This window comes from Alligator sinensis, unplaced genomic scaffold, assembly GCF_000455745.1.
Source record: "Alligator sinensis unplaced genomic scaffold, ASM45574v1 scaffold2025_1, whole genome shotgun sequence".
Classification (NCBI taxonomy): domain Eukaryota; kingdom Metazoa; phylum Chordata; order Crocodylia; family Alligatoridae; genus Alligator; species Alligator sinensis.
Window position 1 is genome coordinate 1 of NW_005843882.1, and position 22,093 is coordinate 22,093.

At 54.2% G+C, this 22,093-nt stretch overlaps 1 protein-coding gene across 1 annotated transcript; it reads right to left on the reverse strand.

Moving 5' to 3' along the window:
- Positions 1 to 310: 310 nt before the first annotated feature.
- LOC112548985 (butyrophilin subfamily 1 member A1-like) lies at positions 311 to 12,077 on the reverse strand (the record flags this gene model as incomplete). The annotated part of the gene is made up of 5 exons (XM_025195803.1): positions 11,998 to 12,077; positions 10,469 to 10,582; positions 8,678 to 9,025; positions 5,079 to 5,360; positions 311 to 409 (listed from the first exon to the last, which is right to left on the reverse strand). Coding segments are annotated over exons 2-5 (832 nt in total), but the record flags the coding sequence as incomplete, so codon positions are not given.
- Positions 12,078 to 22,093: the final 10,016 nt, after the last annotated feature.

Consider the following 22,093-nt stretch of genomic DNA (forward strand, 5'->3'; position numbering starts at 1 on the left):
ACAAACACGTCCATAGCTGCCCAGCACAGAGCTTCCCCTCCTCATCCGTGTTTCCAGCTGAGCAGCACTGATCCGGCATGACCGCTCGCTGCAGGGTTCGGTTTGGGTTCCCCACTGAGCTGCAGGGCTGGGAATCCATGTGGCCCCTTTCCTGGCTCAGATGTGGGGTCTGGCCTGCTCAGAGACTTCTCCCAGAGCTTCAGTCCATCCCTGGGGCTTGGAGCTCCTCTCAGAGCAGTGGATGGAGACCCGTCCACCCTGTCCTGTCCCATCTCAGAGGAGCTCTCCCCTCCCCACCTTGTCACATTACCTTTTGCACGGCAGAAGCTCAGGACAATGACCACCAACATGATGGGTACAATCACAGCCAGAGCCACCATCCAGGGGGAGACCCGGGGGAAAAAGTGACCTGCAAGAGAAAGTGTCAATCACTTGGCAGCCCTGCGTGAGTAAATGCACAGGGCTGGGGGCAGCAGTGGCTTTCCCGGGGACCCTCCTCCTGGATTTCAGGCTGACGGGGCTCCTCCGTGCTTCATGCTTAGCGCACTGGGAGCCCAGCTCCAGCCCAGCTAATGCACCCACTGTCCTGCCCCTGCCCTGAGGCAGCAGAGTGGTCACTGCAGGAGTAAACCAGACCCAGCAGCACAACCCCTGCATGCAGAAACCTCTGCCAGCCCGAGGGAAGAGAGATAGCGACCTCCCCTTCCTCAGGGCATCATGAGACCCTCGTGGGAAGTGGCTCCTCACCCAGCACATCACCAAAGACAACCAATGTTCCTCCAGTCAGAGGCTGAAAACAGCTCTGTGTGAGCTTGTCCTGAATCTCAGTGTGACCCCTCGTGCCAGGCGGCGCAGGCCGACCCCAGGGGCGCAGTCAGGACTGAGGTGCTCGAGTGCCGTCAATGCCGCCCACAGACGCTGTCCCCTGCAGCGCTGCAGGCACCGAGCGAATGCCGGCCGGGGAGGCAGGCCCCCTTGTCTGGCCCAGCAGCTTGTCCCCCGGCCGGCCGTGTCCAGCTGTGGCCCTCAGGGGATTCCTGCCCCTGCTCTCTCCCCCCAGCAGCTCCCAATGGACCAACACCAAACCCATTCGCAGTGCTGTCCCAAGGGCTGTGAGCATGTTAACTCTCATGGGTAAAGTAGAACTAGACTCAAGTCAGACCTTGCACCAGAGAACCAGGAGAGTGTGTGCAGGTACCAGGAGCAGTCTGGGGGTTAGCCAAAGCGTGGGCAGTGCAGCCAGTGCAGCCCCAGGTGCAGGGTCATGGGGACGTGTCCCAAGGAGCAGTGAGGTCTCTCAGGGGATGTGTGCATGGTGCAGCACAGCCCCGTGCTGGGATTGCTGTGCAAGCTCTGCACGTGCACCCCAGAGCCCAAAGCAGCGCGTATGGCTCCAGAGCCCCTCGCACGGTGCCATGTCTGGGGGGTCGCTGCCCTACAGGGGGGGGGAGGGGGCAAGTCTGGGAGCCCTGCCCATGTTTGAAGCTTTCACAGCACAGGCTGATGGGAAGCCCCTTGTCCTGTCTCCCTGGGAGCCTGGTCCTGTATCTGGGTTTGTGTCTCCTCTCCTCCCCTCCCAGTGCTCTGGATGTGCACAGAGTGAGTCAGGGCACTCAGAGCCCAGGGCTCTCCTCTCTGAGCCTCCAGCCCGATGCACTGGTGAGGGCCCTTCATGCTCCCTATGAACCGTGCGCTGATCTCAGCAGCTGCAGCAACCAGAGGCCCCGAGATGAACAGTGCTGCATGGACCCCGTGTCTTTGCTATCCCCATGTCATTCTAGCTGTGACCACACAGTAAGGGCAATAATTATTATTAGGGGATTTGATAGGAAACAGAATTACATGGGCTCCTGTAATCACAAGAAGTAGGGCTGGAAGGCACCTCAGGAGGTCTCTTCTAGTCCAAGCCCCTGCTCAAGGCAGGATCATCCCTACCCCGACCATCCCACACACGCGCTTGTCTAGCCTGTTCCAAACACTGCACAAATGACCCTCTCGCACAGGTAAAAGACACACAGTCGAGGACACCAAGAACAGCCTCACCTGACATGCAAAAAGCAGGGGACAAGGACACTGTCTACATCCTGCCACTGCAAAGTTGTTAAATACACTTCAGAGACCCAAGGAAGAGAGCCGTGTGTTAACCGTGAGCTCTGTGTTCCCGAGGGAGCCCGGGCACCCAGCTTGCTGGACTTACAAAGGACTTTTTCTTTCCCCCTCCCCACACCTCACCGAACCACAACTAAGCAGAACAAAAATGTAATAGGCATCTCGGGCTGTACGTTCCCAGTCTCAGTATGGGAGGCCTTTTTAAACTTGATTGACTGGATCTTGGTTGGCGGGTTAGGGAATGCTGAGCCAAGAGACAGAGTCTGAGAGGATATGGGCAACATTCGAACAATGGTTCAGGGTTCATCACGATGTCCAGCCTGTTGGAGCCGTGGCCACAAATGCTGTCCTATTTTTCCCAGGATGACTGGTGGAAGTCCTCCCCACAAAGTTTATGAGCACTTCAAGTAATGCCCTTAAGTCTGTTAAAAGACTACAGTAAGATCTGAAAGTCATGCTAAGCAGAGGCTTATTCACAACGGGTAAAATACAAAACACAGATGCTGACTTGACAGTGCGAGCATAGCTAGGCCATCTGAGAAGAAACACCGTGGTATCCCTTCCAGTTTACTTCTGTATTCATAAGCATTTCAAGCTGGCTCCTAGGTCTCTGGTTACTCCTTAAAACCTTATGTTTTTCCTGGTTGTTAATCCGTTTCTTGAGATGTTCCAAACCAGATAACCCCTTGTCACTGGAAAAGGTAATTCATGTACATTGAAACTGTTCCTGTAACAGGATTTGCCCTGCCAATTATGGCTTGGGACCCTCTTGATTTCCACAACTAAAAGAGTGCCTTCAAGAGGCTGGACTAAGGGTATAAGAAAGGTGTAAAGCAGCAAACAGTGTGCTTCAAGAGAGAGAAATCTCTGTGACACCGTCCACTGTTGTTCTCAAGAAGCTGGGAGAAACAGATCCTCTCTTTCCATCGCCTGTTTAACCTTCAAGGATCGTGCTGGGAATTTTGCCTGCCAACAAACCGCCCGAGTGCCTTGGGACGGGGAGATCCCAGCTCTCGTTCTCGCTCTCTTTCTCTCTCTCTCTAGGCATAGCTTTCTGAACCTGAATTAGTATTAGTTAATCATGAGCTAGGTTTCCCCAGTTACTCAACTGAGCCAGGGTAATATTGTAATTGTTTCTGTTTGTTTTCCCTTGCATGGCTATTACTACTAGTAACATCATAATTTCATATATTTAGCAATAAATAGCTGTATGGTCAAACTGGTGGTAACCGGGTGTATTTTTCCTTCTCTACTTCCCCTTCACACGTGCTCTGCAGCAACGCTTCTTTTACCTAAGCCAAAGATCCCTGTGAAGCCCCAAAATACTGCAGGGTCCGCTCATCCAGAGGCTACCACTACTAGGACAGTTAGGGCAAAAGACTGTGATGTGCTGAGTTGGAGAGACAGAAGGGAATCAGCTTGTACAGGCTGATTGACCCAGTTTGGCTCAGACATGCCCCAATGAACTGAATGCTGGCCCACGAGGGGGTCAGCTGGACACCCAGCCGGATGCAGAGGTCTTCTGTTCACCTGTGTGCTCGTGTCTGACTGCAGTGTGTTGTTACCTTGATTAAGTGGTTCCTGGCAGATGAGGGTGTCAGCCTGTACATGCTGATGATCCCAGCCAGGTCAGGCGTGTCACTTTAATCTGCGTGTGTGTGTGTGTGTGTGTGTGTGTGTGTGTGTGTGTGTGTATTTGATTGATTTGGTGACTGGAGGAACCCAGCCACCCTGAAACTGAGTCTTGCAAGACAGCTCCATTGGGGGTGAGGACTTGCAGAAGGAGGAGATACAGCTCCAAACAGAAAAAGAAGTAACACAAGCAGCACATTGATAGAATTACAGAGAGCCCAGAAACGTATCCCTAATAAATGAGTGCAGCCCAAAGTGACGGGCAAATCTGGTGACAATGCCCTCTGCCTCCCCCCACTCCCTCTGCTACACAGGCAGGCAACCCATCCCCCCATGGTCTGTAACATTAATGTCACAGGGGAAAATTCCTTCCTGACCTGAAATGTGGTATTTGATTATACCCTGAGCAGGCACTGGGAACTACAGCCTCTCACCAGGAATTGGGAACTATGGGATTCGTGCATGAGTGACCATGATGTCACTGCGCACCCAGGGAGCTGCACCCCTGAGTCTCCTTGTGCACCCAGAGACCCTGTGTGCACCGTGGGGCTCTGCAAGGAAAAGCCAGAGCACACACAGGCAGCAGGGAGGGGTTCAGGTGACTGTGGAGAGTCTAATCTGACCCCTTTTAGACACAGGATTTTATGGATGACCTGGTTTCCCCTGCCCTGAGCCCAGTCATGCAGGTCTGACTACAGCAATACCAGCGCTTGGCTAAAGCCTGTCATTGAGAAGCACCTCCCAGCTGAAACCAAGCACACCTGGAGAGGAAGGATCCAGGCCAGCCCAGGGGAGTGTGTCCTAGGCTTCATCCTGCCCTGCTCACACCTCACACCTCATTTCTAATTCCAGCTACTCCAAGTTCAAGAGTCATACTCTGGACTTCCATGTTTTGTGCAGTTCCTGACAGCAGCGGCAGTGCCCAGTGACTCTGGACACTCAGCCTGGGACCCCCCCGAGGGTCTGGGAGTGGAGCCGTGCTGAGCACCTGCCTTTGAACACCAGGCTCCCTCAGGTGTCTTAGTTGGGTGCCCAAAGTGGAGGCACCCTCAGTCCTTAGCAGCATTTGCAAACCTTGGCCAGGACTTACTGCCTGGCCCTACCTGGCTCACCCAGGCCCAGCTCTCGTCTCAGCCACAGGGCGCTTGGCCTGAGTCCTGGTGTCGGTGTCGCTGCAAACTCCCGTGTCCCTGTAAGCCTGGGAACTATGGGATTCTGAGAGCAGCACAGACGGGCTGTTGTGCTGCCCGGGGAAATGGCTCACTACATGTCCAACACGTGAGCAGTGATCACCCTCCCCACCCCAACGCCGTGCTCACGGCGTGGCAGGCACTGACCTGCAATACTGATGGTGGCTGTTTTCTCCTGGTTCAGGAACAGGCTCCTGACAGCACAGGTCACGTTCTGGTTCGACTCTGCCATGATCACAACAGAAACCTCTGCGTGAAACAGCCCGGCAGTGTCTGTGAACATCTTCTCAGAGGCTGGTGGTAACAGCTGCCCACGGTGATCTCTCCACTGCACCTCGGGCTCTGGGTACCACCCAGCTGATCGACACACCATCTGGATCCCTCCATCCTGGTGACCCTCAGCAGAGACGTGGGGGTCAGAGCCCAGTGCTGGAGAGGAACAGACAAATCCTGCGTTAGGTCTAGACCAGGGCTTCAAACTCGCCCATCCCCTGGGCCGGTGCTGACTGCAAAGATCCTTGTGGGCTGGGTCTGGACACAGCACGGGGGCAGTGGCAGTGGCAGCGGTGCAACCAGTGGCGGTGGTAGGGTAAATGGCAGCAGCAGTCACCGTGCTACAGGTAATGGCAGCGGTGGGGTGAGCAGTGGTGAGACTTAACCCCTGCCATGGACACGTGCTGCTCAACCCAGTTGCTCACACCCCACCACTGGCACACGTCACCAACAGGGCTCCATGCCCCGGATTTTGGCAGCAGGCCCCATCCCCACTTGCCCATTGCCTGAATCCCCAGCCCCTCTACAAGCCCCACAGGCTGAACGCTTCTGCTCCACATACGGGATTCACCCACAGTCCCTAATCTGACACAACTGCTCTAGACGTACGGGGGAATTGCCCAGCACCACTGCTAGGATACGAGTACTCAACTCCTGTTCATTCCTAAGGGACGTGGACTGCAAAATACCATTTTTGGCCTTGGAAATCCCAGCCCCTCCTGCTCCATCAACAGCTCAGACCTTCAGGAAGGAGCCTGCTCCGGACCCTCAGCAGAGCAAGCTACGGGATAAACGCTGGAGAATGGGCCCTGTGCTGTCTGGGAGGCCTGTTCCCTTCGCTACACTCACAGGGCTAGACCCTGGATCCTATTTCACTTGAAGCCCCCAAACCCCACTTACCCAGCTGCACAAGCTGCACTTACACACTGCTTGTGACTGTCTTTTGCTGGAGGGGGAGGAGGGGTGGACTAGAAATGGGCAGTGATCTAGAGAGGCACAGGGGAGAGGAGATGCAGAGTCTCTGCCCCAGGCTGGGAGCTGGTATCTAAGCCAGGGGAGCTGCATGTCGATGTGCAGGACAGGAGGCCCAGGGAGGTGCAATGTGGCCCCCCCACATCAATGTGCTGTTCTCAGCTGTGCAAGAGCCCCTGCGACATGAACACAGCCTGGAGAGAGCTTAAAGGGGGTGACCTGCTCCGTCCATCTCCGTGGGTGCTCTCACCCCCCAGCCGCAGCCCTGTGCCCTGCACCGAGCATGCCTGATTACGCGGGATCCAACCCAGCGCCTGGCACAGATCCGGACTCTCACGCAGTGCGAGGGCAGCGCAGCTTCCCAATGCATTCACTGTGTGATGCTGATCAACTCATACGAGAGCAAATGAGATCCCATGGGTTTTGGTGCATCTCACCATACATCTGACATATGTTAGAAGGTTGGTTCTGATTGGCTGAATTAAAGTACCTGCTGAATTTAAATAGGGCTTCGATAACAAATAGTGTCCTATGAATCTAGGCCGGACCCAACGAGCGCCGTGAGCAAGCTCTGAACCTGAGCCCCCAATCAGACCTCCTGGCATGGACTACAAGCCACAACTCTTGGCTCTTCTCAGCCGCACGAACCCTTTTACATTCGCTTTTATGCTCTAGCAAGTTATAGCTCATCAGGCTGTTCTGTATGAACGTTACCCACATGGGTTTGAGGTACACTGATTTAACTTCCACTTCCAGCAGATCTGAGAGGTGTGCCCCTGAGGGCTAAGTCCCTCCCTCCGTTAGCATGGTATAGCCATTCCTCTGTCCACTATCTGGTGCTTCCCCTGACCAGGGAGAGGAGCCGGCTGGATGGGGAGAGACAGGATGAGGCTCAGGCCTATCAAACCACATGCAGTGAAGAACTTTTTGCAACATCCCCACCCCTTCCCTGATCCAGGGGTCCCTGTCTGTGCCATTCTCTTCCAGCACAGCCCAGACATGCCACACGTATCCACGCACCAGATTCACCCGTTCTCTCGCTCATGTTCGGGGCCAAGTGCACCCACACGTGCCCTCCCCCAAACCAGGAGCTCGGTGTGCTCCCTCAGTCTCCATCCATCTTTCTTTCTCTTCTTTCTTTCTGGCAGGAAGGTCATTCAGGCTGTCACCCTGGGAAACTCCCCTAGATGCTGGGGCAGAGGTGAGATGGGGTGTTACACAAGGAAGCACTGATAGCTTTCCAGTTCTCAGCTCCAAACTCAGAGATGTGCTGGTCCGAGCTGCGTGTCAGGCCTGGCGGGGCTCAGCACGTCACCAAAGGCCAGGCAGGATGAGCAAAGGACAGGCAGTGAGGCCCAGCAGCCGAGACATGTCCAGCACGTCCATGCCCAGGTCGTACTGGTGAATCTGCCTGTGTGTAATCTTCCTCTGAGCTTATTCTGAAAGAGGCTGGGGGCTCGGTCTGGGCTGCACCCAGGGTTGGGCCGTGACCTGACAAGGTGTGATAAATGGCATGAAAATACACCCAGCAGGCACTGAAGGGGAGAGATGAACTGGCCTCCGCTCCAACAGCCTGGGCCCAGGCTACAGCTACTGGTGTAAGGAGAGTGTCCTGGTTGGTCTCTAGATGAGCTGTGTTATCTTGTCACTAATAAACACACTGCGTTTCTCTCAGGGTATCCTTTTCAATGATACAGAAAAGGTGACGAGCGAGGAGACCAGCAAACATCCCCTGGGCACAGCTACCAGCATGTGAACTGGCTGATGAGTAGCACGACAGGGTGTAAAGCCCAGAGCCCCCAGTGTTTCACCCATATTACAGAAGGGTTGGAGACTGGAGAGAAAATCCAGTGAAACACTCTATGCAGGGGTTAGGACTCTCCTGTCTGCATCCATACACATGAAAAGTCCCCACACTCCTCACAGCTCACTTTGTCGAAGGGAGGGGCTATGTATTGTTATGCCAGAGACAGGGGTTGGCCTCTCACCTCAAAATCAATATATGAAAAATCACATCAAAATCAATATATCCAACATATGTACAAATATCAAAATATATCCAATATAATCACAATTGCATAAAGATCAATATAGCCATGAAAGATATCAACCAAAAAAATCCTTGCCTCTTGCATTGCTTCTGGACCACAGCTACAGCATCCCCCTACCACCACCAGTACATATGACAAGTTAATGAAATTAAGTGTTAAAAAGTCTGTCAAACTGAAACCTTCTGCCCCAGCCCCATGGTCCTCCCCTGGTGTGCTCCAGCCCCCAAAGTCTACAGGTTACCCTGAGGTCAGGATGTGAATGGAAAACCCTCCCAGGCTGCTCTCAGGAAATAAATCCCCCTCCTCTCTCAGGGAGCACACACTGCAGGAAGTGAAGGCAGAGATGGGATTCTGGGGACTGACAAGTGAACTATCACCTGCTCCCGTTAAGCCCTCCAGCCCCATTCAGTGCACTACGGGCAGGCCCAGACCGTAACAGGAGCTACCCACCTGTCACCTGCAGCTTCAGCAGAGTTCCTTCAGAGGAGACACCAGCCTGGAAGAAGCAGGTGTACTGCCCGTGGTCGGAGGGTCGCACCCCGTGTATCCTTAGGGAGACGCTCCCAGAGGAGATGTTGTCCTTCAGGAGCTGAGTCCTCCCGACATACTCCTGCATCTGCTCTCCAGGCTGATCCCGACCTCCCCGGTACAAGTGCACCACTGAAGAGAACCGGGACCGGAACCACCGCACCTCCATGCTCTCCGTGCTCGTCGCAGGGGAGAGGCGGCAAGGAAGGACTGCGACTGCTCCCACAGAGACAACAACTGGCTGGTCCGGTCCAATCACTCTGAACTGGGCTGGGGAAGAGTGCAAGACCAGAGGGAAATTAAACTGGACAGAAGCCATGAGCTGTGTCAATGCAGCTTCAACGGCAGCATTACATAAAGGTAGACGTAGGCAAACATGCATGCAGAGCAGCCTGGCTGGAGCGGGCAGAGGACAGCATGGCCTCCCTCGGCCTCCCTCTGCAGCGGGGCAGCTCTCTGGCCCTGGGCCCAGCAGTGACAAAGGAGAAGGGACAGGGCCCTGCACATGCATAGACAGGACGGGGCAGGTATATGTCAGAGGACGAACAGGCCTGGGTCTTCCAGCCGCACCTCAGCCCACGGGGTTCAGGGAAGAGTCTCAGGCCCTGCCTGCTGGCTGCATTGCACTATGCATCCCAGCCAGGAATTTAGTTTCCTGAGTCAGAGACCAGGGAAACGGGCCCTTGTAAATCCAGGAGAGACAAATGGTTAGCAGCAAAGGCAGACAAAAGGGAGGGCAAGGTGGTACTTTAGGGCATTGACACACAGACCACGAGTCTTCTCCGTCATGCTGGAAACACAGCATGTTGGAGCACACTCGATGAATTGAGTCTGCTGGAGTACATAATTAATCTACCGAGAGCTCTTCCAGGTGCAGTTGTACAAGCGGTGTACTGCACATCAGCACTGAGAAAGTGTTGGACTGTGCGCTTTAAACTAAAACACATTTGATGTGCTTTAGTTCAAAGCGCACTGCCACCATTTTCTCAGTGCTGACACGTGCTGTGCCACTTATACAACTGCACCCAGCACTGCATCTGGCACATGTGTAAAAATGCCCCTAGAGACTAACCACATAAGATACATGCTTCTGCAACAGAAGCTTCTCTGGAAGAGAGGAATTGCTCTATTAATTTTTCCATAGTCAAGAAATGAGTGAATGCGAAGAGCTGGCATTTTCCAAGGTGTGCCTCGAGTCTAACAAGTGAGTTGGGAGTCTAAACAGGTTGTGAGCCACTGATCCAAGGAGCCGCCCTGCCCTGCCTCCTGCCTGACTCCAGAGGCTGACACCCCGTAGCCAAGGGAGAGAGACTGACCTGAGACCTGAACTCAGTGCCTGGAACAGGCTCATCGCAGACTGAACTGGAGGCATGACTAGGGACAAGGGAGAGCGCCCCAGTGGTAGGAGATGCCATGGACAAGGCCTGTAACCAGCAGTGGAGATGGGGTAGGAGGAGAGGGAAGAGGCCGGGGCTCGGCTGGCTCCGGGAGAAGGGTGAAGCCGAGATGACAGGTGCAGGAGCGGGGCTGGCACAGGCCTGCAGGGAGGCTGCGAGAAGGAAGCTCCGTGCCCATCCTGGGCTGTGCCAGGTCCAGGGGGATGGCTGTGGGAGGGGGTGATGGGATCACATCTCTGCCCGTGTGGGGAGCCCTGGGCAATGGATCTCTGCATGAGAGCAAGCAGCAAATGCCACGAGGAAGCAGGGGTCCTACCTGCCACTAGACGGTGAACCTGGAGAGCGATGAGGAGAGCGATGCAGCCGGGCAGAGAGGGGCTCGCTGAGGGGCTGACGAAGAAGGAAACCTCCTTTTTCATGGTGGTGTGGCCTGCACAGCAGAGAAAAGCACAAACGCAGGCTGAGTATGCCCAGGGCTGTGACCCCGGTGCCAGGGCAGCAGGTGGGATGGTGCAAAGGGAAGGGACCTCTGCACCAACCTGGGCAGTGTCACAGCAGCAAGGCGCACCCACAGCAGGAGCTGGCAGATACAAGCATCTGCGCCCCTGAGCCACCCTGCCCGGGACAAGGGCCCTGCTCTGGGCTGTGGCCGGGAACCAGATGTCGTGGCTGTAGGCATGTTGAAAAGGGCTCTGCATAGCCATTAAAACACATCACACTGCCAGGAGTTAAGATGGCAGAGACGGACGGCTTGGGGAAGGACCAGTTTGCTGTGATAGCCCTGATCACCCGGCAGGGACGGATCTGGTCTCAGGATGCCCCTCCACAGCCGCCCTTCTCCCCCGCGGTTCTCTCAGGGCAGGGACAGGCTTCTTAATGCACAAGAGCCGTGGCACACGCTGCAGGACATCATGCAGGGCAGTGTGGGCCACTTCGGCTGTGCAAAATTTCTCAGGGCTGTTTTGTTTCGACACTGTTTCAACTCTTTTCAAGGTCGAAACAGCAAAATCAAAGCAAAAGAAAGGGCTGCGAAACAGCTTCAAAGCAAAACGAGGCTAGTCGAAACATTTTGACTATAGCACTGGGGAAACGAACTCAGCGCAGCTGGGCTGACCTCCCATCCCTGGTGCTAGACCGAACCATCAAAACTCAAGGCAAAAGAGAACGGTGCCATTTTGCACAGCCCTGCTGGCCACCACCTTTTGGCTCAAGCGCCACTAGTTGACCCAGACCTTCCCTGAGTGCTGCTCTGATCCCTGCGATGCCCGTGTCTCTGCCTCCGTCCCAGCACTTCCCATTACCTCACTCCCAGACTCACGTGCCAGACCCAGCCGCTGCCCATGCCCCTCGTGGCACACATGCACGGGCTGGCCACACTAATGAAGGAAAACAGGCAGGGGCACCTCTGCACACCCACAGCCAGCCGAGCTGGTTTCAGGGGTGAGCAGCCAGGGCCATCGCCCAGGGACCCTCTAGGGTAAGTCTGTGCCAGTCCCACAGTCCTGGGACGGTGCAGGGGCCCCCGTCACAAGTGTGTCACGGGCTCTGACTCGTAAGCAGTGTCTGCCTGCCCCAGTGGGTGCCTCCCACGCTGACAGGTCCCATGAGTGGTCAGTGGGTCCATGTGTGGATATCTCAGCGTGAGCATGGGCCCCCTCCCCTCAGTCCCCGCTACCCTCTGAGTGCTGGACCACCGCGGCTGGGTCGTGTCTTCCTCTCCGGTGCTGGGGCTGCGCTGTGTGCTCCTTCCCAGGGCTGTTCCCCAGCAAGACCGGCCCTACGAGGGCTACCCCACCTCCAGACAGGGGGTCCTGGCCCAGAGGCCTCGGGGAAGGCACCCCTCACCGTCCTGTTGTTCATTTAATGCATTTCTGGATCGCTGGGCACCTCCATCCTGCCGCTTCCAGCAGCTGCAAAACTGAAAGTAAAACTGGTTACAGGGAATGACTGCGGAAGGGGCTGTTCACACGCGCGCACACACGCGCACACACACACACACACACACACACACAGCACAGATCAAAATCCCCTTAAAGAAACATGCTTTTTTTTTTTCTTCTTAAAAACATTTTATTAGAAAACCAGACCGTAACAAAAGGCTCCAAAACGACCTCCAAGAGGGGCCTCACAAAAGGATAATACAACATGCCAAATAACATACTAAAAAGACATCGGAATTGGTATCATATTGCACGTCATCTCATTTTTTTTACACAGTCTATACAAACATCTCTGAGTAGTGAACACATATTACACGTATCGTGTTAGACATCCTGTACTTTCCCGGAAAAAGAAAAGCGAGAACATTCAGGTCCCTTTGTTGTCTCTACCCCATGTACGACCCTAGCCAGCCTTTTCTACCCACAAAGGCTGACTCTTAGTTTAGCCTATACCAGTGCTGGGCTGAAACAACCCCCTGAAGTCCAGCTCTTGCCAAAATATTTTCTCCCCTCCTTCTTTTGTATTTCCTTCTCTAGCTCTATAGAAGTGCAGCTCGTGCATTGCTAACTGCAAGCTGTCTCTTAGTTTAGCCTATACCAGTGCTGGGCTGAAACAACCCCCTGAAGTCCAGCTCTTGCCAAAATATTTTCTCCCCTCCTTCTTTTGTATTTCCTTCTCTAGCTCTATAGAAGTGCAGCTCGTGCATTGCTAACTGCAGACACTCCGTCGTGGAAAAGCACGACCCCTTTAGAGTCAACAAAGAGCGTACTTTCCATAGTGCTACTTTGGTGCAGGTGATTAAGACCCTCACCCCCATGTCCCATCTGTCCCCTCTGATAAGCCATAGAGAACATTTCTGGAAGTCACCCCCTTTCCCCTTCCCGTATCCTTCAAATAGGTAGTCACCTTCCCCCACACCCGTTGTGCGTCAAAGCAGTCCCACAGCACGTGTCACTGACTCGGGCTCATCACAGAGCTCCCTTGGGCACTTGGGGGACCGAGAGAGTCCCCAGCGATAGAGCACCTGTTGCACTGGCAGAGCATTTCGCACCGCCCTCCACGCCAGCTCCTCATGCTCCCCTTTCCAGTCCTTCCCCACCAGTCCTTTCCACACCCTACTGACTTGCTCCGGTCTCAATTCCCCAACATCCAACATCCTCTGCTTTCCTCTCAGGAAATTAAAGACCTTTTTGGCATCTCCCAGCCCCTCGATTCCTAACCCCTCCAATCCTTCTTGTGCAACAAAGGCTCCAAGTCGGGCGTAGGGCAGCGACATCTGCCCAGCCCACGCTCCCTGCCACGCACTCCCGAACAGGCCCAGCCTTCTCAGGAGCCTTCCCCCCCAGAACCTACAGAAATTGGTAACCGTGCCCGCTGCTCCCCTCGCTTCCCTCACCACCAGCTTCAAAAAGTGCACGTAAACAAAGGTCTCTATGTTGGGGAAGCCCCATCCCCCCAACCCCTCTTCCTTATATATCTCTGTCCTAGCCACTTTCTCTGTCTTCCCCCCAAAAAGAAAAGGCACAAGGCCCGCCGGAGCCACCGGGACTGTCGCCAGGACGGGGGGTACACCATCGCCGTGTACAGGATTAGCGGCAGCAAGCACTGTTTAATCGCTTGCACCTTCCCCCTCGATGATAACCCCCGTGTGCTCCACAACCCCACCATCTGCTTCACTCTCCCCTCCAACGCTTCCCAAGCCCGTTTCCCTTTCCCCTGGATATCCATCCAGACGCCCAGCATCTTCAGTTCCTCTCTTTCCACCCGTAGCCCAAGGTTTCTCAATTCCCCCCAATTCCCTACCGCAAGCACTCCGCTCTTGTCCACGTTCAGCCTCGCTCCGGATGCCTCCCCAAACTCGTCTACGTGCTTCAAGGCTCTTCCCAGGGACGCCTCGTCCTTTACTACACATGTCACATCATCCATGTATAGGAGGACTTTCAATTCTCCTCCCCTCGGCACTCTCACCCCGCTAATCACCCTATCCCCCCTGATCTGTTGTGCCAGAGGCTCGATGGCGCAGACAAAGAGCCCCGGTGACAGCGGGCACCCCTGTCTCACCCCCGAGTCCACTGCAAAAGCTTCCCCCAGGAAGCCCCTCACCAACACCCTGCTCGTAGCCTTTCCATAAAGTGCCCGCACCCACCCCACAAATTCTCCCGGCATCCCCATCCCTTCCAGGACCCGAAACAGAAACTCATGTCCAATGCTGTCGTACGCCTTTTGCAGGTCAAGACTTGCCACTAGCGTGTTCCACTTTCATTCCATGACATATGACAGCGTGTCCCGAAGCACCCAGAGTGCTTGTGTTGTTCGCCGCCCCCCACTGCGCACATCTGTTCCTCACCCAGCACCTGCGGTAACACCGCCCCCAACCTCGCCACTAGGATCTTGGAGAATAATTTATAATCGGCATTCAACAAGGAGATTGGCCTCCAGTTCTTAATGTGCTCCCGTCCCCCTTTCTTGTAAATCAGGACCACGACACCCTGGGCAAAGCCCTCCCCTACCTGACCCCGCGCCATGAATTCCTTAAAAAGGGCCAAGAGATCCCCCTTCACTAAGTCCCAAAACTCCCTGTAGAAATCCACCGGGATCCCGTCTCCTCCCGGTGTCTTCTTTAGTGACATTGCTCTCAGGACGCCCAGCATTTCGCTTTCCGTCAATTCTTTCCTCAGACTCTCTCTCCCTTCCTCCCCCACCTTTCTTTCCAAACTCCCCACCAGTCCCTCCACTTGTTCCTGCCTCACCGCTTTCCTATGAAGCAAATCCTCATAATATCTAGTCACCTCCGGCAAGACCCCTTCCACATCCTCCACCCTTCCTCCGTCGGCAGTGCAAAGCGCCTCCATCACCCGCTTTTTGCTTTTCACTCGTAAAGCGAAAAACCTTCCCCATTCCTCCCCCTCATCCACCCACTGCGCCTTGGCCAGGAACATCCGTTCTTTCGTCCTGGTCCGGAACCACTTGTTCACCCCCTCTCTCGCCCTTTCCCATTCTCTCTTCACTGCTTCCCCCTTCTTCAACTCTTCCCACAATCTTTGAACTTCTCCTTGCAAGCGTGCCAGCTCCTTCTTTTTCTGTCGTGCCTTTCTCCTCCCCGCGTCATCGAACCACTCTCGCACGCGCCCCTTAATTTCTACCCACCAGTCCCACCGGGTTGGGAAAAAGGGTTGCAAGGTTTGCCACTGGCGATACGCCCTTTGAAAGGCAATGCATACCTGGGGATCATCCAATAACGAGGCATTTAGTTTCCAGACTCCTTTCCCCTGCTTGAGCCCCTGCCCGATGCCCACCTCTACCCACAGCACGCGATGATCTGAGAAACTCACATCGATCAGTCGCTTCCTGCGGATCTCCAACCCCTCCAACACCAGCACAAAATCAATCCTTGATTGCCCCCATCCTCCCAGATCCACTCTAGTAAACACCCCTGACCCTTCCCAAATGTCCTGGAGCCCCTCGTCTTTAATCCACCCCTGCAGCCACTTCCCCGTACTACCCATCCCGACTCCCTGCCCTATTCCAATTCGCCCACCCTCTTCAACAATGCAATTAAAATCCCCCAGCACAATCCGCAGTCCTCCACCCCCCACACACATCCCCAATTTATGCAAAAAGGGCATCCTCTCCGCATCCTTGGCTGGGGCGTAGACATTGTACACAGTCACATCCACGCCCTCCACCTCCACCACTGCTTTCTGTAGTCTTCCCTCTTCCAAGACCTGCTGGCCTTTGATTTTCCAACTGCCTTCCCTTGCCAGAATTCCCACTCCCGCTGATTTGTTCTCATTTGAACCCCGCCACTACGACGGTCCAACCCCCCATCGCTCTTCCAAATATTTATAATTTCTCCCCCATGGGATCCCGCACTCTTGCAAGCACAACACTTGTGTGTGCAGCTCCCTTAAGGGTTTTGACATTGTTTCCCATTTCTGCTTCCCGTATAACCTTCGTACATTTAAAGATGCCACGGTCAATGCCATCCAGGCTGTTTTCCAGAAGAGTAAACCCTACATCAGATGTCGTCCGTGTCGCTACTTAAATCTGAGGTGTCTCCCCCACCTTTCTGCATTCCCATAGTCCTGACCAAAAGGTCAATCGCAGAGGAGCTCAGGTAACTATCACTTTCCTCCCCTTCCCTTCCTCAACCTTTTGTTCCTTCACAGGCATCTTCCCGCTCGTTCCCACTGCTGTTTCCAGCGCTCCCCCTTCTGTCTCCTGGACCTTTCCCCCTTCCACCTCTAGCCGCTTTTTCTTTGGCTTTGGACTCCATTCCTTCTTTCTTTTCACCGAAGAAGCCTCTTTCCCCTGATCCCCAGCCAGTTCCAGGTCCATGTCTGCTGGCTCAGATATTTGTGTCTCCTCACCCTCTCCCTCACTCAGCTCTTCTTCCATCTCTTGCTCTTCTTCCGACACGGTGAGCTGGCTGGCTGCCTCGATCACGTCGTTTCTCCGCTCCACCTCCGGTGTTTCCTCGACTATGCGGGTGCCTGCATCTAAAATGTTGGTCTCCTCGTCTCCCGGAGTTTCTCCGCTCCTCTCCCCTGTTGCGTGATTCTCTCGTGCCTTGTTGGTGTAGGACAGGGGGCATTGACGCTGCAGGTGCCCCTCACCTCCACACAAAGTGCACTCCACTTTTTCCTTACAGGCTTTGGTCCGGTGCCCCATGCCGCCACACCTGTAGCAAACCGTCAGACTACAGAAGGCAGCTATGTGGCCCTCCACGCCGCACCTGCTACACAGCTTCGGCTGGCCGTGGTACGTCACTGGACACTAGGGAGGGCAGGTGCCTTACCCCACTGGGGTGTCTCAGATCTTCTTCTAGGACCACTCTGGCTTTTCATGCTCCGGTCCAGATCTGCCACTGGTCCAGGACACGCTGGATATCCAGGATCTTTTCAAGCCGCCCCTCCAGCCACCTTTTCATATCTTCATGCTCCAGCTCATCTGAATACATCTTGATATATAACGCCGTCTCCCGGTACTTTTGACCGGTTTCAAAACACAGCCCCTGCAATTCCTCTTTGTCTGCCACTTCAGCGTACCAAGCCCAGAAGGCAGAGTACGCCTCTCTCCTCCAGAAAGTAATATTCCAGTGGCGGAAATTATCTTGTTCATAAAGTCTGCTCTCAGCATAGTGGTCTGCCCCTTCACTCCCTCAGAAGTCAGGGTGGCTTTAACACGCAGTTTCACTGTTCTTCGTGGGTCTCCTTTTCCCCACAAAGGATAGGAAGGTTCCGGAAACATCCCTGTGGGATCCCTGTTCCCTGCATAGCTCCACCTCTCTTCCTGCCTCGGGGCCGCCCCCTTTCCAGAAACTTCTGGTACGGCAGTACCACCACTCTTCCCCTTCTCCAAAGGCACCACTTTGCCTCTTCGGCCAATCATAGCCCACTCCCCAACCTCCTCCTCCACCACGCCCTCTGCCATCTCACCAATCGCTGTCTTCATGCTGCTGTTCAAGGCCTTAGACGATTCGCTCGCTGCTCCAAAGCGCTCCATAAGCATCGCTCGCCTGCGTGCTGCCTCTTCCTTTAAACTCGGTGCCTTTCTCCTCTCCACCTCCCCCATTGCTCCGCCTCAAGCAAAGGGGTGGGGGACTCACCTGCAGGATCAAGGGGTCTCCCCTGCCCTGGGTAGCCCGCCTACCTGGTCACAGCGCTTCCCCTGCCACTGAGTTTTTGGCCAATCAAATTTAAATAGGTTTCCCATAGTGGGACTGGGGAATGTACTGCCTGAGATGCCTATTAAACTTAGAGGTGTGTGGGTGTCTGGCGGGGGGAAGTCCTTAGTAAATCCAGGCTAGAACTGGTCTGATAAATGCTAAGCTGGGTGTGTGTGAACATGGGTTGATTAACATTTGGAGCACAGTTTCCCCATAATGCAGTGCTTCTCTGGTCCCAGAATTCACTGCAGTCTCTGCTTCAGGCTTTCTGTTCTCCATCTCTCATGTAACTGAATGGTCATCTGGTTCCATCTCGGATGCAAATGAGACCTAGGGCAGTTGTTTCACTCTTGTCACCCTAATCTGGAGGGTCTTAGGTGTGTCTCTCACTGCATCTTAATCAGTTTTGTTTAGGTAGAGGAGGGGAGGGGGGGAGGGGGTGGTGAGTCCTTTGTGAGTCAGACAGACTGCATCCTGTGCCAGGGTTGCCCAAGAACACACAGCTAAGACGTAACACAGCGCTGCGGACTCATGGCCTCCTCTCTGCTGGACACAGAGCTTGTCAGGACCTACGTGGAAAATCCACACGACTACATGATAATATCAGTGCCCGTTTGCACAACAATGTGAACACATGACTGGGGCACCTGAAACAAAACGATAGAGCAAATTTCCTCTGTGGCTTTGGTATCCAGTACACTCCGTGCCCAACTACTCTAAACTGATCAGAATAAGTTCCCTTTTCAAAGCGATTGCCTCTCCCGTGTTATCGGATCACTCACCAGTCGAGATGTCTGTGCCAGCTGGACAATACCTGGGTTCTGCCCAGTTATCACAGCAACCTACCCAGTGCCTTACAGCTCAGGCGCTAAGGGGCTCAACTCAAGTAATCAAGTCCTACTGCAATTAAATCAAGTAATATACCTCCAGTTTAGGGTGTTGGCTCAAGCAACCATGTCATGCCATAGTTCAGCAGATGAGAAACCTCCGAAGTGGTGGAGGATTTTTGTGCGTGTCGGGTTCACCCACAACAGCCAGAGATGGATCCAAAAGGCTAACATTTACAACACAACTGAGGGGCAATGACCTCCACTCTCAGCTTTGTCTACACCCTTATCGCGCTCATCTCAGAAGGGAAACCCCACACCGCCCCATGCTAACCTGTGCCCAGCTGACCACCAGCAGTGACGGATCCACGCCTGGTGGGAGGCTGCAATGATCAGAACCACTTCCTTGCCCTTGTTGGTGAGAAAACCACTATTATGGCTAGAAATACTGGACTGAATTATAGCTTGTTTTATTTGAAATGTAACCCTAGGCGCGGTGCTACCCACAGCCACATCCGGATTCAGGGTCCTGCAGTGTCAAAAAGCCTCGGTCAACCTCCTGGCCCTAGGGCTGGGGCCACCTCTCTGTGAGATGCCCCTTGGGGGTTTCCCCATGCACTGGATACAGGCAGTCCAACTACTTACAGTTCATTATTTACAAAACCGGAGGTGGTTTGTGCACCTACTTTGAACGACTTTAAGAGCAATTTGGATGCTTATCTTGCTGGGATCCTATGACCAGTGCTGACTTCCTGCCCTGGGGCAGGGGGCTGGACTCAATGATCTTCCGAGGTCCCTTCCAGCCCTAATGTCTATGAAATCTATGAAGATCTATGAAAACAGTCATCGTCTGAATGAGGTTAAAGCAGACCAGGATATCGGTCATCGAACTGTCGAAGGCAGGTATCAATGCACTGAAACACGCCGTCCCAATTGAATCACAGGCACCCTCAGTACAACTCCCCAGCGTAAACCTTGCACTGCAGTCCGGTCCAGCAGGAGCACGCGGGGGAACAAGACATCCGCTCTCCATCACACTGCCAGCACAGGAGCCATGGCTGGTGCTGCTGCAGAAAATCCTGCTCTCTGCCAGCGCCTCCTGGGCAAGAGCTGCACTTCTCTGCTCCACACTGGTGGGAGCTCACAGGCAAGCTGCAGGGTGGATCCTCACCATGTGTTGTGGTCCTGGCACCTTCCTTCTCATAGCCTGGCCGAGTCCCCGGGCCGGAGCCCCCTGCCCTCTCCTGCCTCCGGACCCAAGCAAAAACATGCGTGCGCTCTTGCAAGCAACAACTTTCTGCAAACTTGCCCGCTCTGCCTCTGCAGGGACCCTGAGCCCTGCTCAAATCCAGCAGCAGCTGTTACAGTTGTATGCAACTTCCCCTAAGAGGTGCCGGGCACGCTTTACACTTCAGACGTGAATAACCAGTTAATGACGTCTTGTAAAGACTTGCCTGATCCGTTCATGCAGCGAATGGTGTGATAAAAGCAGGAATAGGCCACAAAGTCATTACACAAGGAATGTGTAGTAATTCTAGAGGTGTCTCCAGTGTCGGGGCCGAGGGGCTGTGGCTAGCAGCCCTGGCACGTGGGCGGGGAAAGTCGGCACGACGGACTAGAATTAGGCACGGACTCGTAGCGGTTGAACAAAGAAAACTTTACTTACACTGTAGGTGGTTGCGGTGCAGGCAGAAAGATTTGCTTGCATTGCAGTTACAGACGAACACACGTGGAGTTTGCTAGGCTCCACCAAAGACACACACAAACGGAGTTTGCGAGGCTCCGCAAAATGAACAGAGCTCTGGATAACGAAGGAAATGAGAGTCCGAAATATGACTCCCGACGAGCGTGCAGGGTAGGGGTACGTCGGGATCTTTCGGTGACGGGGAGAGATTCTTGGTAGCTGATCAGACCACCGGTCGGTCAGAGATTTACGCATAAGTCCACAAAGTGATCATGGAATTCTCTCCGGAATTCTCTCGGATTTCTCCCGGAATTCTCGGAATCGGGGCTCTCGGGATGCTCCCGAGATTCTCGGAGATCTCCGGCTTGGGCGGAAACTGCTCAAGCCTCTTATATGGCTAGCAAGCCAATCGCTAGCTGCCACGTGGGAATAATTTAGAAACAGTCAATAGGGGGCACAAATTTGCATACGCCTGGCGGGAACTTTTTGCACCGGGGTTTTCTCTCTGCAGCTGAGAATTGCACCGTGCAAAGAAAGTTCCATGTGGCGGGAAATAATCCTGCAGTGCCGAAGCACACACAAAATCATTGGGTCATGACATCCAGCACACCATTAACTGAATGTGTGGCCAGGCTGACCGGGGCTCCCAGCTTCCAGACCACTTTGGAGTCCTTGACTCTTCTGTTCTTGTAGGTTGAGAGCCTGATCAGCTGACTGCTGCTCCCTGTGCTGGGCCCACTGGAGTCAAGGGCCCTGCTGTGGCTGGCAGCTGGGAACTCCGTCGGCTGCTGAGGCTCCCTGTCCTGGGAGCTTGCTGCTGGCTGGAGCAGGAGGAGCCTGGGATCAGATTGTGCGTGGGCTCCCCTCGTGCTGGCAGTGTGGTATGGCAGGGTCTGCTGTTCAGTCCCAGGATCACACGTCCTGCCAGGAAGCGCAGTGGTGGGGATCATGCATCCGATCCCCTTGTTCCTTCACCTGCACATCTGCCAGGGCCGGAGACGCAGGAAGAGAGGAGGGTGGCGTGTGGCTGAAACTCCTGGGTGTGAGGGATATGTGACACTGGTAAGACGTATCTTACTTGGGGCCCAGGCTCCAGCGCTGAAGGCACCCCTCCACCTGCACGGGCTACTTTCTGCCTTTCAACAGGCAGACGTGAAGTGCTTGGCACTGGACTGGTCTGTCATGCAGCTGCAGAGTTGGGCATCCCTCCACCTACCATGGCCACCAAAACCTGCTGCTTGGGTAAACGTTTCCAACCAGCCGGAGATCCACTCGGTCCTTGCACAGGACCCTCCTGCTAACAAGAGACCTAGTCCAAGGGACACGCGCCTACTGCCTGTTGTTATAAAGGCTCGGAGCCGAGGGGATCTGCTATTTTATGCTCAGGTGTTTATTTCTCTGGGCCTTTACAGCAGTCCAGAAAACAGATCACAGGGTAAAGACATGCCCCCCAAGCCTCTGAGTGGGGCAGAAAACAGTATATTCCTTCTCCTATTTCTGTTCCTAAAAGGTGCAGCAGGAAAGCCCGTATCCCACAAGGGCTAACATGCAGGGATCGCCCCCAAAAAGCAGTTCTCATCGCTCTGAAATATCTTGTCCAGCCTCTCTAACCCTTTCCTTGGCATAAGATCAAATGAGGGGACTTTCACGAAGATTGGCAAAGCTAAAAAATATATTTAAAAAACATTTTATAATAGAAATACAGTTTTACCTTTAAAGATGCTTGTCCCTCCACCTGATCTAGACCGACACTACCTTGGGGCAGGGCTTTTTCTGCACACGTGTGTAAAACCCCACATAAGCTATTTTGCTCTAAAAAGT